The sequence below is a fragment of the Colobus angolensis genome, unplaced genomic scaffold, assembly GCF_000951035.1.
Source record: "Colobus angolensis palliatus isolate OR3802 unplaced genomic scaffold, Cang.pa_1.0 Scaffold255, whole genome shotgun sequence".
Lineage (NCBI taxonomy): Eukaryota > Metazoa > Chordata > Mammalia > Primates > Cercopithecidae > Colobus > Colobus angolensis.
The window spans coordinates 830547-851923 of record NW_012115766.1 but is presented as its reverse complement, the minus strand read 5'-3'; the positions used below and the strand labels follow the sequence as shown (position 1 = coordinate 851923).

Sequence of the window (21377 nt, the reverse complement as noted above, 5' to 3'; positions counted from 1 at the left end):
GCTGGGAGTTGGAGACTGGAGCTGTTCCTATTCGGCCATCTTGCTCCCCCCCCACCCCCGATTTTCTTAATGACATCTGGGAACTCATCTGTTGCAACTTGGTCAGCAGAAGCTGCTTATCTTGTTATCATGACATTTTCTAAGCCAAACTTTTTTCTAAAATTATCAAACCATCCTTTGCTGTTATTAAATTCTCCAGGTTTAGATCCTTTGCCTTTATTTTGTTTTAAGTTATCATATAATAACTTTGCTTTTCCTCAAATTATATTAAAGCCTGTACGTATGTCTTCCTTGTAGCAATCCTGCACACACATAAAAGCTACATTTTCAGTACATGATTAAAAGATATTTCACTAAAAGGGCTAAGATTTTCATGTCTGCTGGTATAGCTGCAGCCACGACTTCATGAATTCCTTTTTCTTTTTCTTTTCTTTTTACAATGGTCCTTTTGCTGAGTTCATTTATCTTCAAATGATGGGTAACTGCAGCTGCAGACCTTAATTTATGCTACATAATAAGAAATTAAAGTTTTTCTTGTAATGTCATGACTTTTCTCTGCTTCTTAGAAGCACTTCCAGCATAACTAGTGGTACTTCCTATGGGTTCCCTGGTGTGAATCAAGGTTTACAATATAGCACAGTGAAAAACACTTAAGAACTGCAAGAGATTACTTTTTTTTTGCGATATGCAATTTACTGGAGAGACAAACTACTCACATGGAGATGATGAGCATCACATGGAACTTTAAGCAGTTACTTGCAACACTTAAGCTCACTGAAATAGCAACAAGAGGTGGCTGTGAAATTATTACAGTAGTACAGTATGTACTACAGTTAATTTTATGCAGTTGTGATTTAATATTGCATCTTTATGTTTACATTTCTCTCAACTGGGAATGACACCATGTAAGTCTGTGTTTGTGTGCATGTTTTGATAAATTTTAACCTTTAATAATGTATTGGTATATATTTTATGTTAGAAAATAACATACGCTAGTATCTACACATATTTTATGCATTCATGAATACCTAACTTTAAATATTTCTAGGCTACATGGTTTATCTGTGAGTTTTTTCAAATTGTTACAAATCTTCAAAAATTGTTACAATATACTTGTTGAAAAAAATCCACATATAAGTGAACCCATACAGTTCAAACCTGTGCTGTTCAAGGATCAACTATACTTTACTGACTCTGTCTACTCAAATGCTAATCTCTGGAAACACCCTCACAGATATATCCAGAAACCATGTTTAATCTGGGCACCCTATAATCTACTAAAGTTGACACAAAATTAGCCATCACAGACCTATATGCCCAGATGCTGCTGGGCATCTCCACCTGGATGGTTCGTAGTCACCACAAGCATTGTGTGATCAGAGCTCATTTGGCCATCCTTTCTAACCTAGCTCTCTCCCTGCCCTGCTGCCCAACCGAATCTACTTCTCCTCTTCTTTGTTCCTATATCAGTTAAATAATTTACCACAAAGTTTTTCCAAGCTAGAAGATCCAGAGTCATTTTGAGATCATTCCTTTTCCCCACCCTTTCAAAACAAGCTAGTATACAGATCTTATTAGTTCTATTATAGCTCTGAAATACATTTAAAAAACTATCCACTTCTTTGCCCACAAGCATTTTTCACCTAGACTGTTACAACAGTCTTTTGACTAGATTCATGGATCACTCTGCCCTTTATCATGCCAGTCCATCCTCAACAAAACCACTCGTCAATTCAGGTTACCAACGCAAAGCATCTCCTTTGCACCCTCAGGGGCCCACGCTAGCCAGGAAAGGATAGACTAGTCTGGCCTATGGGAAGGATTTTAGTTCCATGTCTTGGCCATGCTGGAGTTTGGGCAGAGGCAAACTGACAGCTCAAACTTAGCTCATGCAGATTAAAGACTTCCTCTCACAGTGAGGAGTGGTTCAGGCATAGCACTCGCTTAGCAGTGGGATAAGCCTACCTCCTGTGACAGCAATGGGCATGATAACAAGAGAGGGAGGTATGAGCCTGGCAACCCAACCTTTCCTGCTGATTTGGGGTTTGTCCATGGGGATCTTACCAGTAATCTTGTCTTATCAGCTCTTGGCATCTTAGGATCATGTAACACCTAGACTGATCTGGTTCTCTCTGGGTCATGTGTGGCATCAAAGGTGTTATTTTGGGTTTAAAAGTATCTTCTCTGAGGTTAGTCAGATGAATGCCAAGTTTTCCTAAATATTCTACATTAAATAGAGGAAAGAGGTGGATTATAAAATGAAAAGAAAGGCAAGCGATCATGGATTAGTTTCAGCTCAGGAAGGGCAGGTGGTGAGACACCTCTAATACATCTAATGTGGAAACAAAAGGGGTGAAGAATACTGGCAAAGACGGGTGTAACTTTACAAACCTGCTCCCATGCCTAGTAATGCTCCAGGTCTGTCTTAAGTCCAAGTCTGTTTTACTGTTAATACTCCAAGTCTGTTTTAATGGACTCCAAGTCCATTTTAAATCTCTTTCAGCAAAACCAGTGCGAGTTCACTTCTTGGCCTCTTGGCTCTAGCTTGCTCAACAGATAAAGTTCAAGCTCTTCCAGCTCAGGTGAGACATTCTGTCCTTTGACTCCCCTGGGCTCTTGTAGAATTCACAGAAACTTGTCACTGGGTGTTGTATGTATAGACCCTTCTCATCGTCTGTGGATTCTACATTTGTGAATTCATCTACTCACTAACATTTATTTGTAACCCTCGGATAAATACTTGCAGTGATTTCATGGTGATTTTTGGACATTTTCAGAGTGTAACAAATGGGAGTCACTGATGTGATGCACATTCCCAACTGAGGTCAGTGTGCTCACTCCCTTCTTGTTTCGGCTAACATACTATAAACATGCCCTTTGTATAGTCTATTAATTGCCTGTTTTTTTTTTTTTCAAATTTTTGTGCTTTTGGGTGGTAATTTCACTTTCAAATGGCCCCCAGATGTTGCAGTAAAGTGCTGTCTAATGTTCTTAAGTACAAGAAGACTGGGGGTATGCCTCATGGAGAAAATATGTGTGTTAGATGAGCTTCGTTCATGCTTGAGTTACAGGGCTATTGGTGTGAGTTCAATGTTAATAAATCAACAGTATAGTACATCCAGAAAAGGAAGTACATACACCAGTATGTACATGAGGCTGTTCTGGAAAGTGCTGAAGTGACATTTGTAGTTCTTGAAGAAGCTATGGAAAAGACGGAAAAACAGCTAAATTTGTGGATTCGTAAAATGACAACTGATTTTTAAAGTGTAGTAAAAAGAGCACTGTTGAGAGGTTGAAAGCCCAAGAAATTTACAGTTATGTTACCCAGCATTGGGGAAATGTTAAATCCTTCTCTGCTAAGGTTTTATTATAAAGAAATAGTGCAGATGACTAACTTGTAAGAAATATATATTAAATTAGGTGTCTTAAACAGAAACACAATAAAACAAGGTTACGTAGTGATGGGTTGATGAAAATGTTGTGACCTGAGGCTCACAGGAACCTAACCGTGTATTTCTCCTAGGAGCAATGGTTCAGTATTCACTAATTCAGTGTTCACAACAACTTTACAGAAAGGAACTACCACAAACAATGAAAATTGACTGTATATCACAGTTTCTGCTCCACATTATGTCTTCTTTGTATTAACACCTCTGCCTACTTGTGTTCCACTCCTATTCACTGTTGAATAAATGTGTGCTAAGTGAATGAAAGTCTTATGCAAGCAAGTTTTCTGCAGAGATACAATCTTACTGGGAATTTTGAGCCTCAGCTGTGCATCCGAAAGATGTAAGCTAGGTGACATCTAGGAGGCTGATGAGTGGGATTGTTAGAATGAAGGTAAACACTGTCTTTAAGAAAACCTACAAAGGATATAGTCTGCCTGTGGAATGTCAAAAATTGTACTTCATCAGTTGTTTAAACTTCATGACTTTGCAGCATTCCAATGTTGCAAGGTCAGGTGTTTATTCACTCCTTGTGCAGTCAGCACACATTGATTTTGCCTTTGTGTCAGAATGTGACACTCCATTTGGTTGGGGTCTGTTTTATGCCTTTACATTTATCTTCCTGAGAAGGAACCATATGGCCAGTTTTTCTGTAACCAAATATCGAAAGACACAGGTGGAACAGTTTTATGTCTAAGAATTTCATGAAGAGTGTTTGGAATAATGTAAAAAAACTTTTTCTTTTCATATTTTTTTTAGTTGACAAATAATTGTACATATTTGTGGGGTACATAGTCATTGCATGTTTTGATACATATATAGTGATGCGATCAGGGTAATTGGCAGGAATCACCTTTGAATTCATATGATCCATATTCTCAGGACATCTGTAGCCTGCGGCTGCTAGAATGGCCATCACATTCTTTACTTTCATGTAGAAGAGAAAGAGCGCCATTGAATTCCCCCTTTGCCTACTGTGAAGCAAAACTTGCAAGTGACAGGGGAAAGTACATGAGATAAGGAGAGAGCAGAGTTGGGACAACTTTTGTAGGGGCATACGGTCTTCTGGGCTTCTGTGGCTTTGGAAGCCTGTGCCTGAGAATGTTTGAGAGCCTCTGCTTTCTTAAGGGCTCTCTCTGCTGATATTTAGAAGTGAAGCTCAGATTTCAAGGGTAGAAGGGAAGAGATTCAGAGTCGTTTGTGGCTACTTTTCATGGTCTAGTAGTGCAGCTGTAAGTCATTTCATCAAATCTTGATTTCTTGTTCACTTAACAAAAATAAAATGTAGCTAAAGAGTTTACTAAACCTTTGATAAAAATACTATGAATGTGTCTTTATAACTTCCAGATTTAAGGACAATTAAATTTAAGAAAAAAAAACCCCACTCATCACTTTAATCCCTTAGACCCAGATTAAGGCACCCAGCCTGATAATAACAACAACTTCCTTGTATCTGAAGACAGTATTGACTACAGACAGTACCAAGGAGTCAAAGTCATGGCAGGCTATCTTGGGAGAAATCTCCCTCATGAAGCAAGTTTTCCATTTAAAGATGAAGCATGAAAATCAACATCTATTTTATAGAAAATAGGAAATATTTAATATATATAAATTTATTTGCTTTGGCAATTATTTATTTACAATTGATGACTGATACCAACAATTGAGGTAAAAATATACATGAGGTATAAATATAATATTTAAATGCAATAGCATACTTTATTTCCATTGGCAAGATAACAATGAATACAATACTGTGGTATTTGACAAACAAGCTTGATGCATCGTTTTTTCTCCTTTTTTTCCCTTTTCCTTTTTTAACAAAGATGCACCGTGTTGTTATGTAGCGGTGAAATGACTACTATGTGCACAAAAACAAAAAAGTCAGATGATTCGAAGAGAGGGAGAGTCAGAAATACAATCACATTTGTTTTTATTGTTTTACGGATCTTCTAGGTCCCCGTTTCTGAGTGTGATTTTAGGCCAGCAGCATAGGCATCCCTGAGACTCCTTAGAAACGCAGAATCTCAGGCCCAGCCCAGATTTCCTGGAGCAGAGCCTGCAGTTTCACAAGATTCCCAGGCCATTCATGTGCATGTGAAATCTGGACCAGCACCCCTCTGGGCGATACAAAGCCACTCACTCTCGTGTGCCTATCATGTTTTGCAAACACGTAGGATCCCATCTCAGGAGCAGGACCGGTGTTTAGCTAGACTAAACTTCACTAGCGATCTTGCTGATGCATACAAAGTAATCTGGCATATATGGTTAAAGATGTTATGGCAGAAGGGACTTTGTTTTGCTCACAAAGCATTGCTCAAAAGGAAAATTAGGGATTTGCTGCTACCTTCTTAGGTAGACATGAGAATGAAAAATTTCTAGGTCATAATTCAAACTGTATGATTTTCCTTGCACCATACCAAACTCATAGAAAGCTTTTTTATTCCTCTCAATAAAATAATTGCACATTGCTGATAACAGAAACATTATATAAATGCATATAATACAAAAAACCTGAAAACGCTCATTTGCTTTTCTTTTTTTCTCCAACACCGTTGCTAAATCATATCAATCTCTATTATGAATGACAAAAGAAAATCTCTCTCCCTGATATCAAACACACAATAAGTTATCTTTCTCTCCATTGCTGTTGAATTACAATAAAAAGCACATTCGATCCATTAGCAGTTGGCTAAAGGGAGTCAATTTGCTTAGTCTGTACAATAATAAATAAGGTTGGGTCAAATGCATAGGTAGCTTGGACTGGCTAATGAAGAAACACAGAAGAATTAATAAACCCGACTATATTTTCTAAAACTAATCAAAGAACATAGTTTTGGTCTTATGTTAGTTAAAAACCCTGTCTTTCAGATTGTAAAAGGTTAATGAATTCCATTTTAAGAGTATCCTACACATAGCAAAAATGAATTCCCTGAAGCTGTAATGGTCCAGAGTTTGAACGGAATGGTCACCATCTCCCTTTGTGTGGTGTCTGAAGTTGAATTCAGTGCAGTAAGGAAACACCAATTAATTGTGACCAAATAGGCCACTGGTCAAATAGATCGACATTTAACAACATTATGAAATGTATTTATAAAAACTTGAGACAACACAGGGGCTCCCTTTGGCTGTGAATAAGTAAAGGCTATGATATTCATCTCGACTTGGGGTCTGTAGTGGTGGGCATGGGAGTGAGAGGTCTCGATTCTGTTTCAGTCACTCGCACTGACTCCGGTGGTCCATATCTCACGGAAATTCCATCTTACTGGGCCCAGTGGCAACTCCTCATCTAGCCTTAAGTTTGGTAATGACTTCTCACCCTCCACTTTGCTTTAAGGAGGAGTAATTATTCTTTCCCTGCTTTATCCCAGAACTCCACTCTCAGTTTTTGAATAACAGAAACCAAACGACACATAAGTCTCCTTTAACGTTATTTTCCTTTGGTTAACTAATCTTTGGTTAGGCATCAGGGCATGTTCACACCTTGGTGGTAGCAGCAGGTTCTGCACAGCTTACAGGACAGTGGAGAGATGGGGCCCAGAGCCACTTGGAAAGAACTCTGTGAGGAAGGGACTCACTGAGTCAGACAGCGTCCTTTTCAAAACACACAATTCTATATAAAATTGGTATTTTACATATATACAGTAAAGATGGAGATATACATACATATGTACATATGCTATACATACATTTATTTACAGTTAAGTATATACGCTTCTTAGAAGCCTTTAAATAGCAAATTAGGCAATGCACAAGGAATAATCCATTTAATTTTAAGTAATATAGATAAATGTTCTCATTTTAAAATTATATTAGTAGGGATGTAGCCATCTCCAGGAAGGCTAAGAAAGTTCTTGGAAATTCTTGCATCTCCAACATTCCAACTTCTTAACGTTTCCATTTTTAGGCATTAACCACGTCCGTCAGTTCCTCTTTCTCTCGCTTTCTCACGTGCACACTCTCTGCCATACGCGTTACTTTAGTTTCCTCTTCCCTGAGTTTGATGTCACACTGGGGAAAACTCAGATTTTAGTTTCTGGGCCCTCAGCAATGAGGGGCTGGAAAGAGTTTCTAATCCTGGCAACTTCTGCCGCACACAGATGTCCAAAGCCTTTGCTGTACCATTCTGGGGAGTGACCTCTGTGGGGAAAGAAATCAGAAAGGAAGTGGGAAAGGTTTTTTTTCTCAAATCACAGCAATTAGTCATGGTGGACAGGGCTGCCCTTGGGCCCCGATGACCAGTGTACCTGCAGACAGTTCGGGCTGCTGCTTCAAGGGGCTCAGGACCTCATTCTGCCATCAGGGGCCTTGAAAACGTCCTGGCTGCTAAGTATTCATGCTCTCATTTCAGTACTCATCAGGTGCTTTCAAATGATACCAACCCCTCAGGGTAAAATGAAAAGATTCAGATGAAATCCAGAATTTACTGTGAAAACTCCGTTTTGTCTACCCAGACCAAGAACTGGGTTTAGCACTATGAATGCCTTGAAGGGGTTGGATTTAAGTTATTTTCTTCTCAAAGAACTACCAGAGGGAGCAGCAAAAGGGGGCAGACATAAAAGAAATACACGGTCGGGCATGGTGGCTCATATCTGTAGTCCCAGCACTTTGGGAGGCTGAGGTGGACAAATCACCTGAGGTTGGGAGTTCGAGACCAGCCTGGCCAACATGGCGAGGCCCTGTCTCTACAAAAACATAAGAATTAGCTGAGTGTGGTGGTGGGCAGCTGTAGTTGCAGCTACTGGGGAGGCTGAAGAGGGAGGATCATGTGAGCCCAGGAGGTGGAGGTTGCAGTGAGCCCTGATGGTGCCATTGCACTCCAGCCTGGGCGACACAACGAGACCTTGTCTCAAAAAGAAACACAAGAGAAGGGAACTCTGATTTACTGAGTATCTACTATGTGTCAGGCTCTGTTGCTGGTGTGTGTTTCATGAGAGAAAGACAGAAATATAAGTGGGCATAAAACAGAAAATAAAGAAAGGCAAAGAGCTGCAGAATTTCAGGAAAGGGGGAAAGACAGAGGGGAGGCATACGTAGCCACCTAGGAAAGCGCGCTAATGGCAATGAGGAAACAAATACCGTGAAATAAGAAATCAAGGTGACATCATGTGCTGTACAAGCTGAGACTCCCAAGATCTGAGCCTGCCATTAGGGGGTCAGCACTTACTTCAGGTCTGTCCTGCAGATGTGAGTCAGTCTCGACTTGCCAGAGCCACACGGTTCTATCAAGTACTGAGAGTCCATCACCACTGCTCGCACGCCACCCAGGAGCTGGGCTTCCTCATGCTCCACAGAGAGGGACACCAGGGTACACATTCCTTTGGGCAAATCAGTCTTCCAGGTCCTGTAGCAAAACAATCCACACATCAGTCATGACGGAGGGAGGAAGAAGAACCTGAACACAGAGCTAAGGTTTGTGTTTATATTTTCCTGCCAACAACCTGGGCTCAGATTCCCATGCTAGTGACTTGGATTAAGCTAATGGCTTTCATAAGCTTGTGTAAAGTTTATACAGAGAATTTCAAAGCAAGGATCTCAGTGTGGGACTTTGAGGCCAGAAACGGTCTTGCAGCTTTCAGATCTGCATTTGGAACTCCCAGCTCTGCTCGGCTGTGGAGGCTCCTACCCATTCTCGAAGAGGTGGTTTTACAGTTTAGGAATTAGAACTCACCCATTCGATTCATTCAGCAGACATCAATTAAGCACCTAGATATGCCAGGCTCTGAGAAGACACCAAGCACATAAAGATAGACACGGTCCAGGAGGAAAAACTGACACTCTAAACAGAATTCTAAAAGCACCGAGGTGAATGCACTGATAAGGTTATGCACGGAGGGCTCTGGGATCACACGGAGGGGGCGGCGGGAGGAACATGGAGAAGGCTTCCTGGAGGAGGGGATGCTCAAGGAGAAGTGAACTGGTACGCTTAGCTTGAAGGAAAGGAAACATATGTGGGCCTACTTATTGTCTTCATATACTTGAGTGGCTCTTGAGTGGGAGAAGAAGTGAATATGGTTGATTTGACTCCAGAAGGCAGAGATAGAAAGGCACATTTCTGTGCAGGAGAGAAGCACTGTCTAACAATGTGCACTGTTCAGAAATGAAATGGGCTGCCCTGGGAGGCAGTGAGTTCCCTGTTCCTGGAGCTATTCAAGCAGAGGTGGCTGCCCCTTGAAAAAGGGTTGTGAATGGGAGTCAGGAGCTATGCGATCATCTGTGTAACAACCTCTAACTTACCTTTCTACCCCAGAGATCTATAATAATAGATCGTTTTATTAGAATTCCCATGGTTTACTCCACAAATTCTATTCCCTTACTAAGCTATCTCCTCCATGATTTCACCCTGTCCTCCTACACCAGGAAGAGAAATGGTGATATGTGCTTGACAAGAGCTTGGGAATAACCAAGCCCCACACAAATGCTCAGCGACTTCCATGCTGTGACTACTCTTTTCATGAACGACGATGTGATAAATCGTGACGACTGAAAGTTGTCGAGGTTTGTCAGAATAAATGGGAGAATCTCCAGCATCTCTCAGCGGAAGCTCCCAAGGAGCTGGCAATGGGTGTGACATGAGAGACAAATGCGGCAATCCTGAAAGGTGATCAGCCTCATACGTGCTAGACTAGACTGGTAGATGCTCTGAAGACAGGAGGCATCTCAGCCCTGTGCCTCCTCACCACACTTGTCACTTTCCACCTCCTTGTATCCTACACATAAGGAATTCCTGTTGTTAGGAACCAGATCTGGTTCACTGCTAGCCCGTGGAGGACTGCATCTCTTCTCCTTCAGGGCCTCACGGTCCACTCCACTTCTTCAAGTCTTGGATAAAAATCAGTGCAGCGAGACCCCGCCCTGACCATTCTCATGAAAATTCCATCCCTTACTATCTCCCTATCTCATACCTGCCAGGATAAGTAAGCCCATCTCCCTTTCTTAGTTTTTATGGCCTTTCCCCAGTGAAATACAAACCCCGAGAGAGCAGGAGAGTGGTCTCCTGCCTTCACTTGGCATACCCAGAGCCTATCAGTGCCTGGCACGTGGTCGTGATGGAACAAAGCACTGATAAATAGCAGGCTGGTGCGGTTGCTGGATGGATGGAAGGAGGGAGGTTCCACACACAGACTCAGGCCCTCAGCCTCCTCTGGAGGGAGGGAGGAGGCACGCTATGGCATGGCCCCATTCCTATGGCAGCCATCCTGAAACAGCTATTCAGCTTTCCACTTGTGGAGTGAAAGCATGAAGTTTAATTCCACCAGATGACTCATGTCCTAATAACTTTGGTAATATGCCACCCTTATAAACTGCCAGCATTCTCCACCAGGATCCCAAGGAAGCAGAGATAAATACATATATTTGGGGAAAACTGACCTTTAAAAGTCAAGGTTCCAAGGGCCAATTCCAAAGTCATAAAGAGCTCATGTGAAAAGTAACCTTTAGTTTGCCATCAAAACTGGTTTCATAAAGTGTTTTAAATATACATTTGGGAGTTTCACAATAGGTTCTTTTTACATTGCTGATGTGTGACATGAGACAGAGTTTGCCAAGATTTTCAATAAAAAAGGATATATTGATCTAATTACCTTTTACTCGGGTTCTTTAGTACCCTCAATTTCTGTTCTGGCTGATGCAAAGCTGCATCTCTACTGTGCAAACTTTCTATGATTGGTTGAGCATCCCCTTCCAAACTCCGAGAGCAGGGGTCTGGAACTCAACCCTTACCTCAATCAGAAGCAATATTTCCTTGGCAGACACCAAATCCGCAAGACTTTTCTGGACCTCCAGGGCAGTGCCAAGGTTTCTGAGCCTGGTAACTAGCTATGAGCATCTGAAGTTATCCAGATGAGCTCTGAAGTCATGCCTACCCCAGCCTTGAGAGTTACACACACTTTCCCAGGGGAGAAAAACAAAATCAGAAGAAAAGCCAGTCAGATCCATTTGCATAATTTGGCAGAAAGTGCAACTGGACAAACAGCAGCTTTTCTGGGCCGTCTGCTCTGAGGAAATGAATAATATTTATGGCCTAATAAACTGTGTGCTCCACAAGGAGAGGGGCAATCAGAGAGCCCAGGCAGAGCTGTAGGCTGGGTGAACAGACACAGGAAGTCAGGCATTAACACAGAAAACTCAGATGTCACTGAGGGAAACAAGAGCCAGCTTAGTTTTCCCAATGGAGGCTGGACTTTGGTGGGAGATACCCGGAAGTGCTCACATCTACAGCTCGTGTCCTGCCTTTGGAACAGAACATCATAAACTCTAGAGTCAGGCTCACCTGAGAACCACGAAGTCTCTGGAAGGATGGGGGGCCATGCTGTTCAGCACGTACTGGTAGATCTCTGTTTGCCTGTCTAGAGTCTCCACAACCTTCCACTGCACAAAGTCCTCGTCCCACAGGTGGCGCTCTCTCAGCACGCGGTTCAGGACCACCGAAGGGGGCGCTTCCACCTCCACAGAAGCCTTCCACAGCTTCAGCGGGTTCCCGTCGCCCACCTTGGGAAAGACAACGTCAGAAGCTGAAGAGGCTGTTTGGGAAATGGGTCCAACATTTTTTGTTTGGGCTTTTAGTTTTTCTGTCATACGTTGCTGGGAGTTCAAAAACCATCACTGATTATGTAAATTGAGAGTGATGCTACATACCTCAGGTTTAACGTTTTAGTCCTTAAGCTTAAAAGAATAATGATGATAAAAATAATAATCACCAACACGCCCGGTGGTTACTGTGTGCCAGGCACTATTCTAAGCCATTTGGTTTTTAAATCAGCCTTCCTCTGACAGTGGTACTCTTACAATGTCCATTTTACAGATGGGAAAGCTGAGGCACAGAGAGGTGTGTGACGTGCCCAACATGACAAGCTAAGGGGTAGAGCCAGGACCGGGATCCAGCTGTCTGGCTCCATGGTTTACTCTCTGATTATACGCAACAGATCTCTGGACTGAGTCTTTGAATGGTTCACGTGCCTTAACGGTCCATGTGTGTGCCCAGCCCTGTGGACACAGCAGCTGTTTTCAATGCAAAACCAAACGTCTGATTGTTAGCTGTGGCTTTCTGGGGCTGATCTTTTTCCATCCTCTGAGATTACCTTTCTGAAAGCAAGATCTGTATTGTCTGTGCTGGAGCACGTGACCCATCCCTTGAACTTCTCCTTGGCTTCTTTCTGGAGGCCCTGGATGAGATGATTCAGGTAACTGTGGAAAGTTGCCCCGCTCTCCTCCAGCTGCGTCCCCAATTCTTCCAGGGTTGGCACGTGGATCTCAGCCTCCACATACGAGTTACGAGACTGGGCCACCAACTCGTGTGGAACCTAGACCAACGGATGCACGAAAGGGCAACACACTGAGCCAAAGAAATGCTGAGACTCAGAAAGCAAAGCCATTTCACCCACAACCCGGCTCTGAGCCACGGGCCGAGGGCCACACGGCCGGAGATGTTTTTCTAAGATCACTGCCAAGGACGGGAGGGGCCTTCCTAAAGTCAGGAAATACAAATATGTTTCTGAGGCTGTATTTATTATTTAAAACACTGCAATGACTTCCCCTTTATTCTTTCCATTTCCCTTTTATTTTACCTTTAATGTCTTTTTATTCAGTTTGGCAAAATGTGGGCTCAGACAACTTTACCCACCGTGAATAAGACTTAAAACAGATAGACTTGTGAAGGGAAACATCAAACAGGACTTGGGAACAGCTTTACTTTTTTAGCACACTTTTCCCATTGACAAATGCCAATTCTATCGCAAAAGTATGCCACAAGTCTGGTTCACTTACTTCTTTTACATATCTGTGGCTGTATTCATAAGCTGTCATTGGTTCTTAGCAACAAAGATCCCTCAGTATTACACACACACTCACACAGATGTTTAACCTAATCAAGTCCCAAGGTAAAATCAAATAGAACATAATTGGCTGACTGGCCTTGGACCTGACAATGGCAGGTGATGCAACTGTTTGCATGAAAACCATCAGGTCTTCATACCATGGGTATGAGTTCTTGATCAAAGCCTCAATTGTATAGCTAGCTCCTCAGCTTTCTTGGAAGCAAACACCAGAGCTATAGCATATACTAATGTCATTATAAAATCAGGAACAAACAGATAGAAACCATAAATGTAGCAACAATCCCAAGTGTCTTATCTAGTTCCAAAAGCGACTGGGGAGGCGGAGGTTTGAGCCTTTTGCTCACCTCAAAAAGTCTGTCGCATTCCATGATCATGTGTGCGAGCCCCTGAGCTGCTGCCAGATTCTCGTTGAGGTCCTTTTGATCTGGCTTCCCGGTGGCATATTTCTTCTGTATGACTCTGTAATTGAATGTGAGTGTGCTAAGCAGATCCCACACCAAATAGCTTGTCACAATACCAAACTCATCCCTTTTGTTTTCTGTTTATACCCAGATGCTATCCAGATCCCAGGCTTTTGTGTTTCCAAATAAAAACAATGATCACATATCTTAGATATTCTGAATCAGGCTAACAGTCTGACAGTTCACAAGGAAAAATCTTGGAAAACTAAAAGGGCAGGAAGAACAGTGGGGGATGAAATTAATCTATTTTTCCAAACTTTGAAGCCCCTTAACTGCAAGCTCCTGTGCTTTGGTCTTAAATATAGCCTTCTAAAGATTGTAAAATACTACTTTGTGTTTATTTTTCTCCTCACTCACACAGACAACACAAAACTCAAGCTTTCTGGATCACAACTGGCATTCTTCAATGCTAGCTCAATAATTCTATGAATCTGAGCCCCGTGAATTAGGGTGCCTCACAAGATTTTCTGATTATGAAAAGAGTGTTGACAAATCCTGAAGTTGAAATGTAGCATGGAGACATGTTTTATCTATCTATAATCTATTATCTATCTCTCTCTATTATGTACCTATCAATCCTCTCTTTATCATCTATCATTTATTTATCATCTACCTATATAGCTGTCATCTATTATCTATGTACCATCTATCAATCAATCTATCGTCAATCTATCTACCTACCTATCTATAATCTGTCTCTCTATCAATATATCCATTCATATCTATCCATTTATCCATCCATCCATCCATCCATCCAGTCTTACAAAATGTGGGAATACCTGCTTTGGGATTACTGTTGTTACTGAGAAAAAAACCCACCGTGGAGAGCTTTCTTTCTTCAGTAAATTAAGATGAAAGAGGGAGGGGGCCAGACACACTGCCAGGTTCATGGGCGTCATCTGATTCTCTTCCACCAAGTTGACGACGTCATTCAGGAAACACAAGAGCGTCTGCAGGACCTCCCTGTTCTCATCGGCCAGTAGCAGGATGGCAGCCTGCACAGCCTGCAGCCGCTGTTCTTTGGAGACATCTGAGGAAAAGTGGATGCCAGGTCATTGGAGGAGCAGACACAGAAAGAGCCAGCTGGGAGGCATTGTGTAAGCTCCACCTTCCTGGTGCAAACATGCACCCAGAGTCATCACCAACAACAACCAAAACAGCAGGAAAGGCACAAAGAAGTCAGTAATTGCTGAGGCCTTGCAGCTCATGGGAGGTAGAGCTGAGTCCCAACTCTTGCAACTGAACTCTGGATCCCGCAGTCTCAATGGCCAAGCAGGGTTTAGAAACGGGCACCACCATCCTGGCTTTCTGTATTCTGAACAATCAACCCACTCACCTGCTTTCAGAAGGCTTCTGGGTGAAGTTGGTGATTAGGACTCTGTCAACCTGGCATCCCTCTTGCCCATCCTCCCTAACAAACAGTTTGGGAAGCCCCTTTCAGGATGCCCAGGGCTCCGTGGGACATTGATTGAAAACCACTGGGTTAGGGAACAGTAGCCTTGCCTTGCCTTACTCCACCTCTGCCAGCCGGGCCATGATGCCAGTGCCGCACAATTCACCGGGAGTGGTGTTGAGCTGCTGGGACCTCTGACCTCATTCCTAGAGGGCCAGCTTCTGGAAGGGAAGCCTGACAATCCTCCTTTTTTCTACAAATCTCCCAGGGCTTGCTTTGCAGGATGCCTGCTATTGACTTCATGTGGAGACCCAGCCTCACCTGTTCCACAGTCTTGGGGTTTATGGAAATTGAGGCTGTGCTTGGAGAAGAAAAACCAGGCTGCCTAAAGTGATGGGGGATGTCTGGCCCTTCTCAGTCCCATCACCCTTGAGGGTGGTCCTCATGGTGGTGGTTGCTGGTTATGCAGGCTTACCAGGGAATTGGTTCCAACAATATGAGGTGATCTAAGTGGAAAACCACACCAAATGAGTGATAGGTGCTGCCTTTTGCTGCTCCCACCCGTGGCTGTGTTTATTTAGTGATCAGTTTAGTCTTCTCACTGGGAAAGACATTGTCATGAGCTTGCTTCTGTCGACACTGTTGTCTTTCTTAAAATGCCATGTTCTGGTATAGGGGCCTCCACACTAGGGTGTCTGCACTCTCAAGGGGTGGGGAGGTGTGCTCCTAACAGTCTCTTGAGGTGTGAGAAGAAATCATCAGCACTCCCACGTGTGTTTATCTTTTCTCTTACCCATTAAAAATACTGATCGGGGGTGCTTTATAATGTGCATAGTACATTATGGTATATCTAGTGTATTTATATTACTAAACATAAATACACATTCAGATATTTGCTACTGGCAGGAGCGCATGATAAAAACAAACTCGGAGCTGGCTGTTCTAGAAGGGCTGAGGTGTGACCTTCTCTGGGGTTCCTGGCTGGCCCCAGGCTCTGTGGTCCTAGGGGGCTATGGATGCTGGATTTGCCTGCATTCCCATGCCAGAGGCGTGATGTCACATTCCAGGGCTGACCACACTCTGGCCCTGATTAGCAAATCCAAGTTCCTGGAAAAGCCTGAGCATGCCTTCAGCGGTCTGAAACCTGTCCCCACTCCTCCCAGCATGTCCATTGTGTACTGGCACAAGATCTACCTGGGGTGCACAGAGAAGAGCCCTTTTGTTAAAATTATAGCAAACCCATTTTCTTACTGTCGCTTGGGGTGGAGCAGAAACAGATGGTACTAATGATCTCAAGCTTGTGAAAGGTGTTACAAATTCTGCTTGAGCTGCTGAATTGTTTTAAATATGCTGCTCTAGGTAAGGTGTCCAGTGTGTATATATTGTTTAACTTTAGATTACTAAGCTTCTTTTCCATGCAAACGTTGATTTCCCAGCCTTCATTTTTGAAGAGTCGCCTGACATCTCTATATGCTGTTTCAGTTTCCTTCCTATTCACTTGTTCTTTTATCCCTCCGAAAATACTTCCTGTCTATTATTATTATTATTATTTACTAAAAATACTTGAAATACCTAAATTCAGCATTTGTTTTAGATCCTATGCTCTTTTAGCTTTCTGTTACATACCACGCTGCTGAGGGTCCTGCCCCTTTCCTGGTTCTAAGGGGATGATTCTAGGTTTGAATTTTTAAGTGTGGATAATTTGCAATCATATGGGAGATCCTGGCACGTCAAATTCAGAATCCTGTGGATTCTGAATCCTTCTGCTGTCCAATTTCCACATTCTTTCAATCATGAGGCCTTAAAGCCTGATGGTTGTCTTTGACTCCTCCATCCTTCTCCCTCCTCCAGATGGGTAGGACTCAAATATTTTCATTACCCATCGAACACTCCAATGTCAGTCATCATTTGACAAAAGCCCAAGAAGTGGCATAGCTGAAAACAGAACTTCTCTGGAGGACTGGAGGAGGAACCATTCCTCTCTGACACAGTAGCAGTTTGGACACTTTGACTTTAGGGTCTATGCATGGAATGTCTTCTCTTCAGTCTCACTGCTGGAAGTCCCTGCAGGTAATTCAGAACCTTGATTAGTATGCTGACTCCCTGAGCCTCCATGCTTGTCCAGTTCAGTGCCTCTTGTACATCACTTCCAGATTCCTGGGTCAATGACATGGTGCTGATGGACTTTCTCCCTGTGGCAGATACCAGGCTGGCCACTGACTCAACTCAATACCCATTCTTCCCTTCTTCCTCATTAAGAAAGCACATATTCTGCTCAGGTGTGAGCTGCAATATACTCAGGGAAATGGGTCCCTCCTTCAGACCCAAACCTGCCCTAAACCAAAACTGGTAACCCAGGTCTTCTTTTCAGTGTTTGGTTTAAGAAGTAAACCACTTCTGCCTGAGGGGACCAAGAGAAATGCTAAGAGCTTCTGTAAGATGTATGTCCTTGATAAAAAGAGATACATGGCCAAGGAGAAGTGCAGTCACTCTCTTCTTGCCTTGGAATGTGATTTTGTGAAGACGTGATAATTATAAGTTGTGACAATTATACTGTGACCTTAAAGGGAAAGTCAAGAGAGGCTGACTTTAGCCCTGGCATCACTGAGCTGTGGGATATCCAACTCTGGAATTATGGGAGATAATAAAATGTACTTACTGTTTAAACGACTGTTTGTTGGATATTTGGTTCCGTCTTTACAGCTGAGAACATTGTAAGTGTAAAGTAATATGAATTACACTCTTTTTTATTCTTAAAGTTTGGAATGTCTAGAAAATAAATCCCTCAACAACACCTGACGGTTCCCCAATGCTTAATGAATCAAGCATACACTCCCTGCCCTAATGTTCAATATCCTTCCTTTATGGCCCCAGTGTTGTTTTCAGTGTCATTTGGTGTCACTCTGTACGTTTGCCATACATGCAAGCCAGATGAATACCCTGGGCTCTCCTGACATCAGTTTATGCTATCTGCAGAGCAGGTACCCGAAACGTGTTCCTCACATATCTCAGCCTTTAGTTGTGACTTCCTCCGTGAAGCCCTCATTCTTCATCTCTCTCTCCTTGGACTTTTCTGTAACCTTTCTATGGAACTTCTCCAACTTTGTAGTGTTGGAGTTATTCATGTTCATGCCTCATCTGCCTTATTGTAAGATCCTTAAGATCAGAGAGTGAGTCTCATCCATCCATATGCTCTGCCATGCTCAGCACGGTGCCCGGGACAGAAGCCACACTCTGTAAATGTTTGCTTCGCTAAAATAAAGCCTGCTTTGATCTGGCTTCTTGCTTGTGACTCAGAAAGGGCCGAAGACATTTATTTCTTTCAAGTAATGTGGCTTTAGCCTTAGACTAGTGTCAGCTTTAACCCAAGAACTGATTAGATGTAAAGACTCGTATCTGATACTTCCAGACCATAAGGGAGGCTTAATTGAAAAATGCAGTTCAACCTCTCACAGCAACAACATCAAGAACTCCCTGTCTGGGCTCCAGCAGCTTGTATCATTAATTTAACTTACCCTACTTACTTTTGAAAAACTAATGTTTACTTACTGGGTTGCCATCTTAATCTGTTTTCACAAGTGGTTCTGATGATAATCCTTCCTGAGTTTGCAGTATCATGGACTTCTTAAACACATTTTATACAGAATTCTCTATAGCACGGATATTCCTCAGATTGGATCAAGTCCATGTCAAGGTCCATTTCAGGCACATTTTGCTGAAAACTCAAAGCTCAAAGCCCATGGGCCAAATGGCTTTTTTTCCCCCATAAATTGGGATCTGGACCATCAAAATAATTCATAATGTTAACATTGTCATATCTAGCAAAGAGTCACGTGTTTAATTTCCTTCTTTTTTTTTTTCCTCAGAGTTTTGCTCTGTCACCCAGGCTGGAGTACAGTGGCCCGATCTCCACTCACTGCAACCTCCTCCTCCTGAGTTCAAGCAATTCTCCTGCCTCAGCCTCCCAAATAGCTGGGATTTCAGGCACTGGCCACCATGCCTAGCTAATTTTTGTATCTTTTAGTAGAGATGTGGTTTCACCATGTTGGCCAGGCTGGTCTTGAACTCCTGACCTCAGACAATCCAACCACCTCGGCCTCCCAAAGTGCTGGGATTACAGGTGTGAGCCACCATGCCCAGCCCACGTGTTTATTTCTAATAACCCTATTGCAACTACTTATAGTAGGATATGCTTCTTAATCAACAATTGTTATTTTCAGGGATTATTTTAATTATACAGGCTTTGCTGACAACTTAACATCATTAAAAAAAATCCAAGTGAAAATACAAATAAGTTCATTTAAGCTTAATGAAAAGTTTGCTTACTTTTCACCAATGAAGATGCATTGTACTAAAATACATTTGTTTTTATTTCCTGTCATTTTAATTCATGTCACTTTGATTTTCCTATATCCCAAAGAAATGCTTACTTTTTTTTTTTTTTTTTTTGAGATGGAGTCTTGCTCTGTCACCCAGGCTGGAGTGCAGTGGCTGGATCTCGGCTCACTGCAAGCACCGCCTCCCAGGTTTACGCCATTCTCCTGCCTCAGCCTCCCGAGTAGCTGGGACTACAGGCGCCCGCCACTGCGCCCGGCTAGTTTTTTTGAATTTTTTTTTTAGTAGAGACGGGGTTTCACCGTGTTCGCCAGGATGGCCTCGATCTCCTGACCTCGTGATCTGCCCGTCTCGGCCTCCCAAAGTGCTGGGATTACAGGCTTGAGCCACCGCGCCCGGCCCGGAAATGCTTACTTTTTTAAAAAATTAAAGAAGTTGTAATAAATATGTATATATAAAACAACTTCTATTGTGTCCCTTTTCATTTTAAATTTTTGTAAATGTATTGGAAATTTGTTTTAGATCGTACACAAAACTCTTTTGCGAAGGAATATTTTGATGTCAAAAAGATATTTTCAAATGCATAAAAAAATTTCCATATCAAACTTTGAGCAAAAGTTACTTCTGTAGAGGAGAATAGGATTACATTCATCTTTATGGATTGATGTGTTATTCGTATAATTAATTATTTTCGTTACAGTGGAAGGATGCCCACGAGAACACCAATCTCATTATTTCCACTTACACTGATAGATGTGGAGGAAGGTCTCGCTGAGCTTGTTGGTGAAAAGGGGCTCAGGGAGGTCCCGGAAGAACTGTTTCACCATATCCGCCACGTCATAAGCAGACTGGTCTTCATAGTTGACGTTCTCAGGGAAGTTCTCATTCATTTGGCGTAGGGCATGGATTCGAGACTTCACTCCTGACTTGCGAAAAAGACCCACCTGAAACGAAGCCATAGGGGTGTGTCAGCCAGGCCACACTTGGTTGTGAGGAGGAGGAGGAAGCATGGGATGGGAACTGGATGAGCTGGAATTGCCTCCCAATGACTACATGCTGAACTGTTAGTATAGCTACTTTAGGCAGTAGCTGAACACTGTCTTCCTCGCCTATAACATGAAGATGAGAATAAAACCCCACTGCACAGGATTACTGTGGAGAGTAAGTGAGGAAATAGATGTGCATGTGCTTTGTGACCTATCACATCTTATCACACTGCAGATGTTGTTATTATTTTATTCATTTATTCAACAAGTAGTGATTAAGTAACCACTGTGAATCTGGCATGCTTACAGTTCCTAGGTGTCATTAGTGAGCACAGCAGATAAAATTCCCTGCCCTCTAGGGTTTACATTGCCACGGGGGTTTTGAGGAAGTTTGGTCAATGGGAGGTTTGGTGAAAACTATGTGGGTGGTGGATGAAAGAATCCCAGATAAACAGTCATATCCAGTGCTCCTGCAGGGGAGAGTTTTATGGGGAATATGTTTGTGAAACAGAATAATATCAGTACATATTTTGATTTAAGGGATTTATTTACTTTTTCTTCTTTGGAATTCTTGGCATTACTTTTCTACCTGTTTGTTTTTATGCTATAAGCTATGGCTCTAGTGAGAATGATTCCTGCATGGCTTTTTGTTCAAACCTCAAGATAATGTCATATCATGCCTTTTTCATCTTAGAGCCCAGACTCCTCCCTTACTTGATAAATAAATGGAACATTAAGGCATCAAGGACAGAGTGGCCCTAATGAGAATGACTGAGGCAGAGCAGAGCCCGGCAAGAATGAAGACCCTGCAATGGTTGGGCAGGTTAAGCTCTAGCCCCTTTAGAGGAACTTCCTGTGCTGGACTTAGCCTCCATCCAAAAAAGACCTGAACTTTTCTGCGTGCCCTGGCTTATAGGGAA

At 42.5% G+C, this 21377-nt stretch overlaps 1 protein-coding gene across 3 annotated transcripts in view; it reads right to left on the bottom strand.

The window, feature by feature from the left end:
• Positions 1–5039: 5039 nt before the first annotated feature.
• The window catches only part of STARD13 (StAR-related lipid transfer (START) domain containing 13), a 260701-nt gene continuing 244363 nt past the window's right edge, over positions 5040–21377 (bottom strand). For all 3 annotated transcript variants that reach the window (XM_011946894.1, XM_011946893.1, XM_011946895.1), the window contains exons 8-14: positions 20217–20415; positions 14563–14773; positions 13627–13741; positions 12527–12748; positions 11719–11936; positions 8614–8790; positions 5040–7586 (exon numbers count right to left, since the gene is read on the bottom strand). In XM_011946894.1, the coding sequence (XP_011802284.1) occupies positions 7469–7586; positions 8614–8790; positions 11719–11936; positions 12527–12748; positions 13627–13741; positions 14563–14773; positions 20217–20415 (1260 nt within the window). In that variant the 3' untranslated portion in view covers positions 5040–7468. The remainder of the gene's footprint in view (positions 7587–8613; positions 8791–11718; positions 11937–12526; positions 12749–13626; positions 13742–14562; positions 14774–20216; positions 20416–21377) is intronic.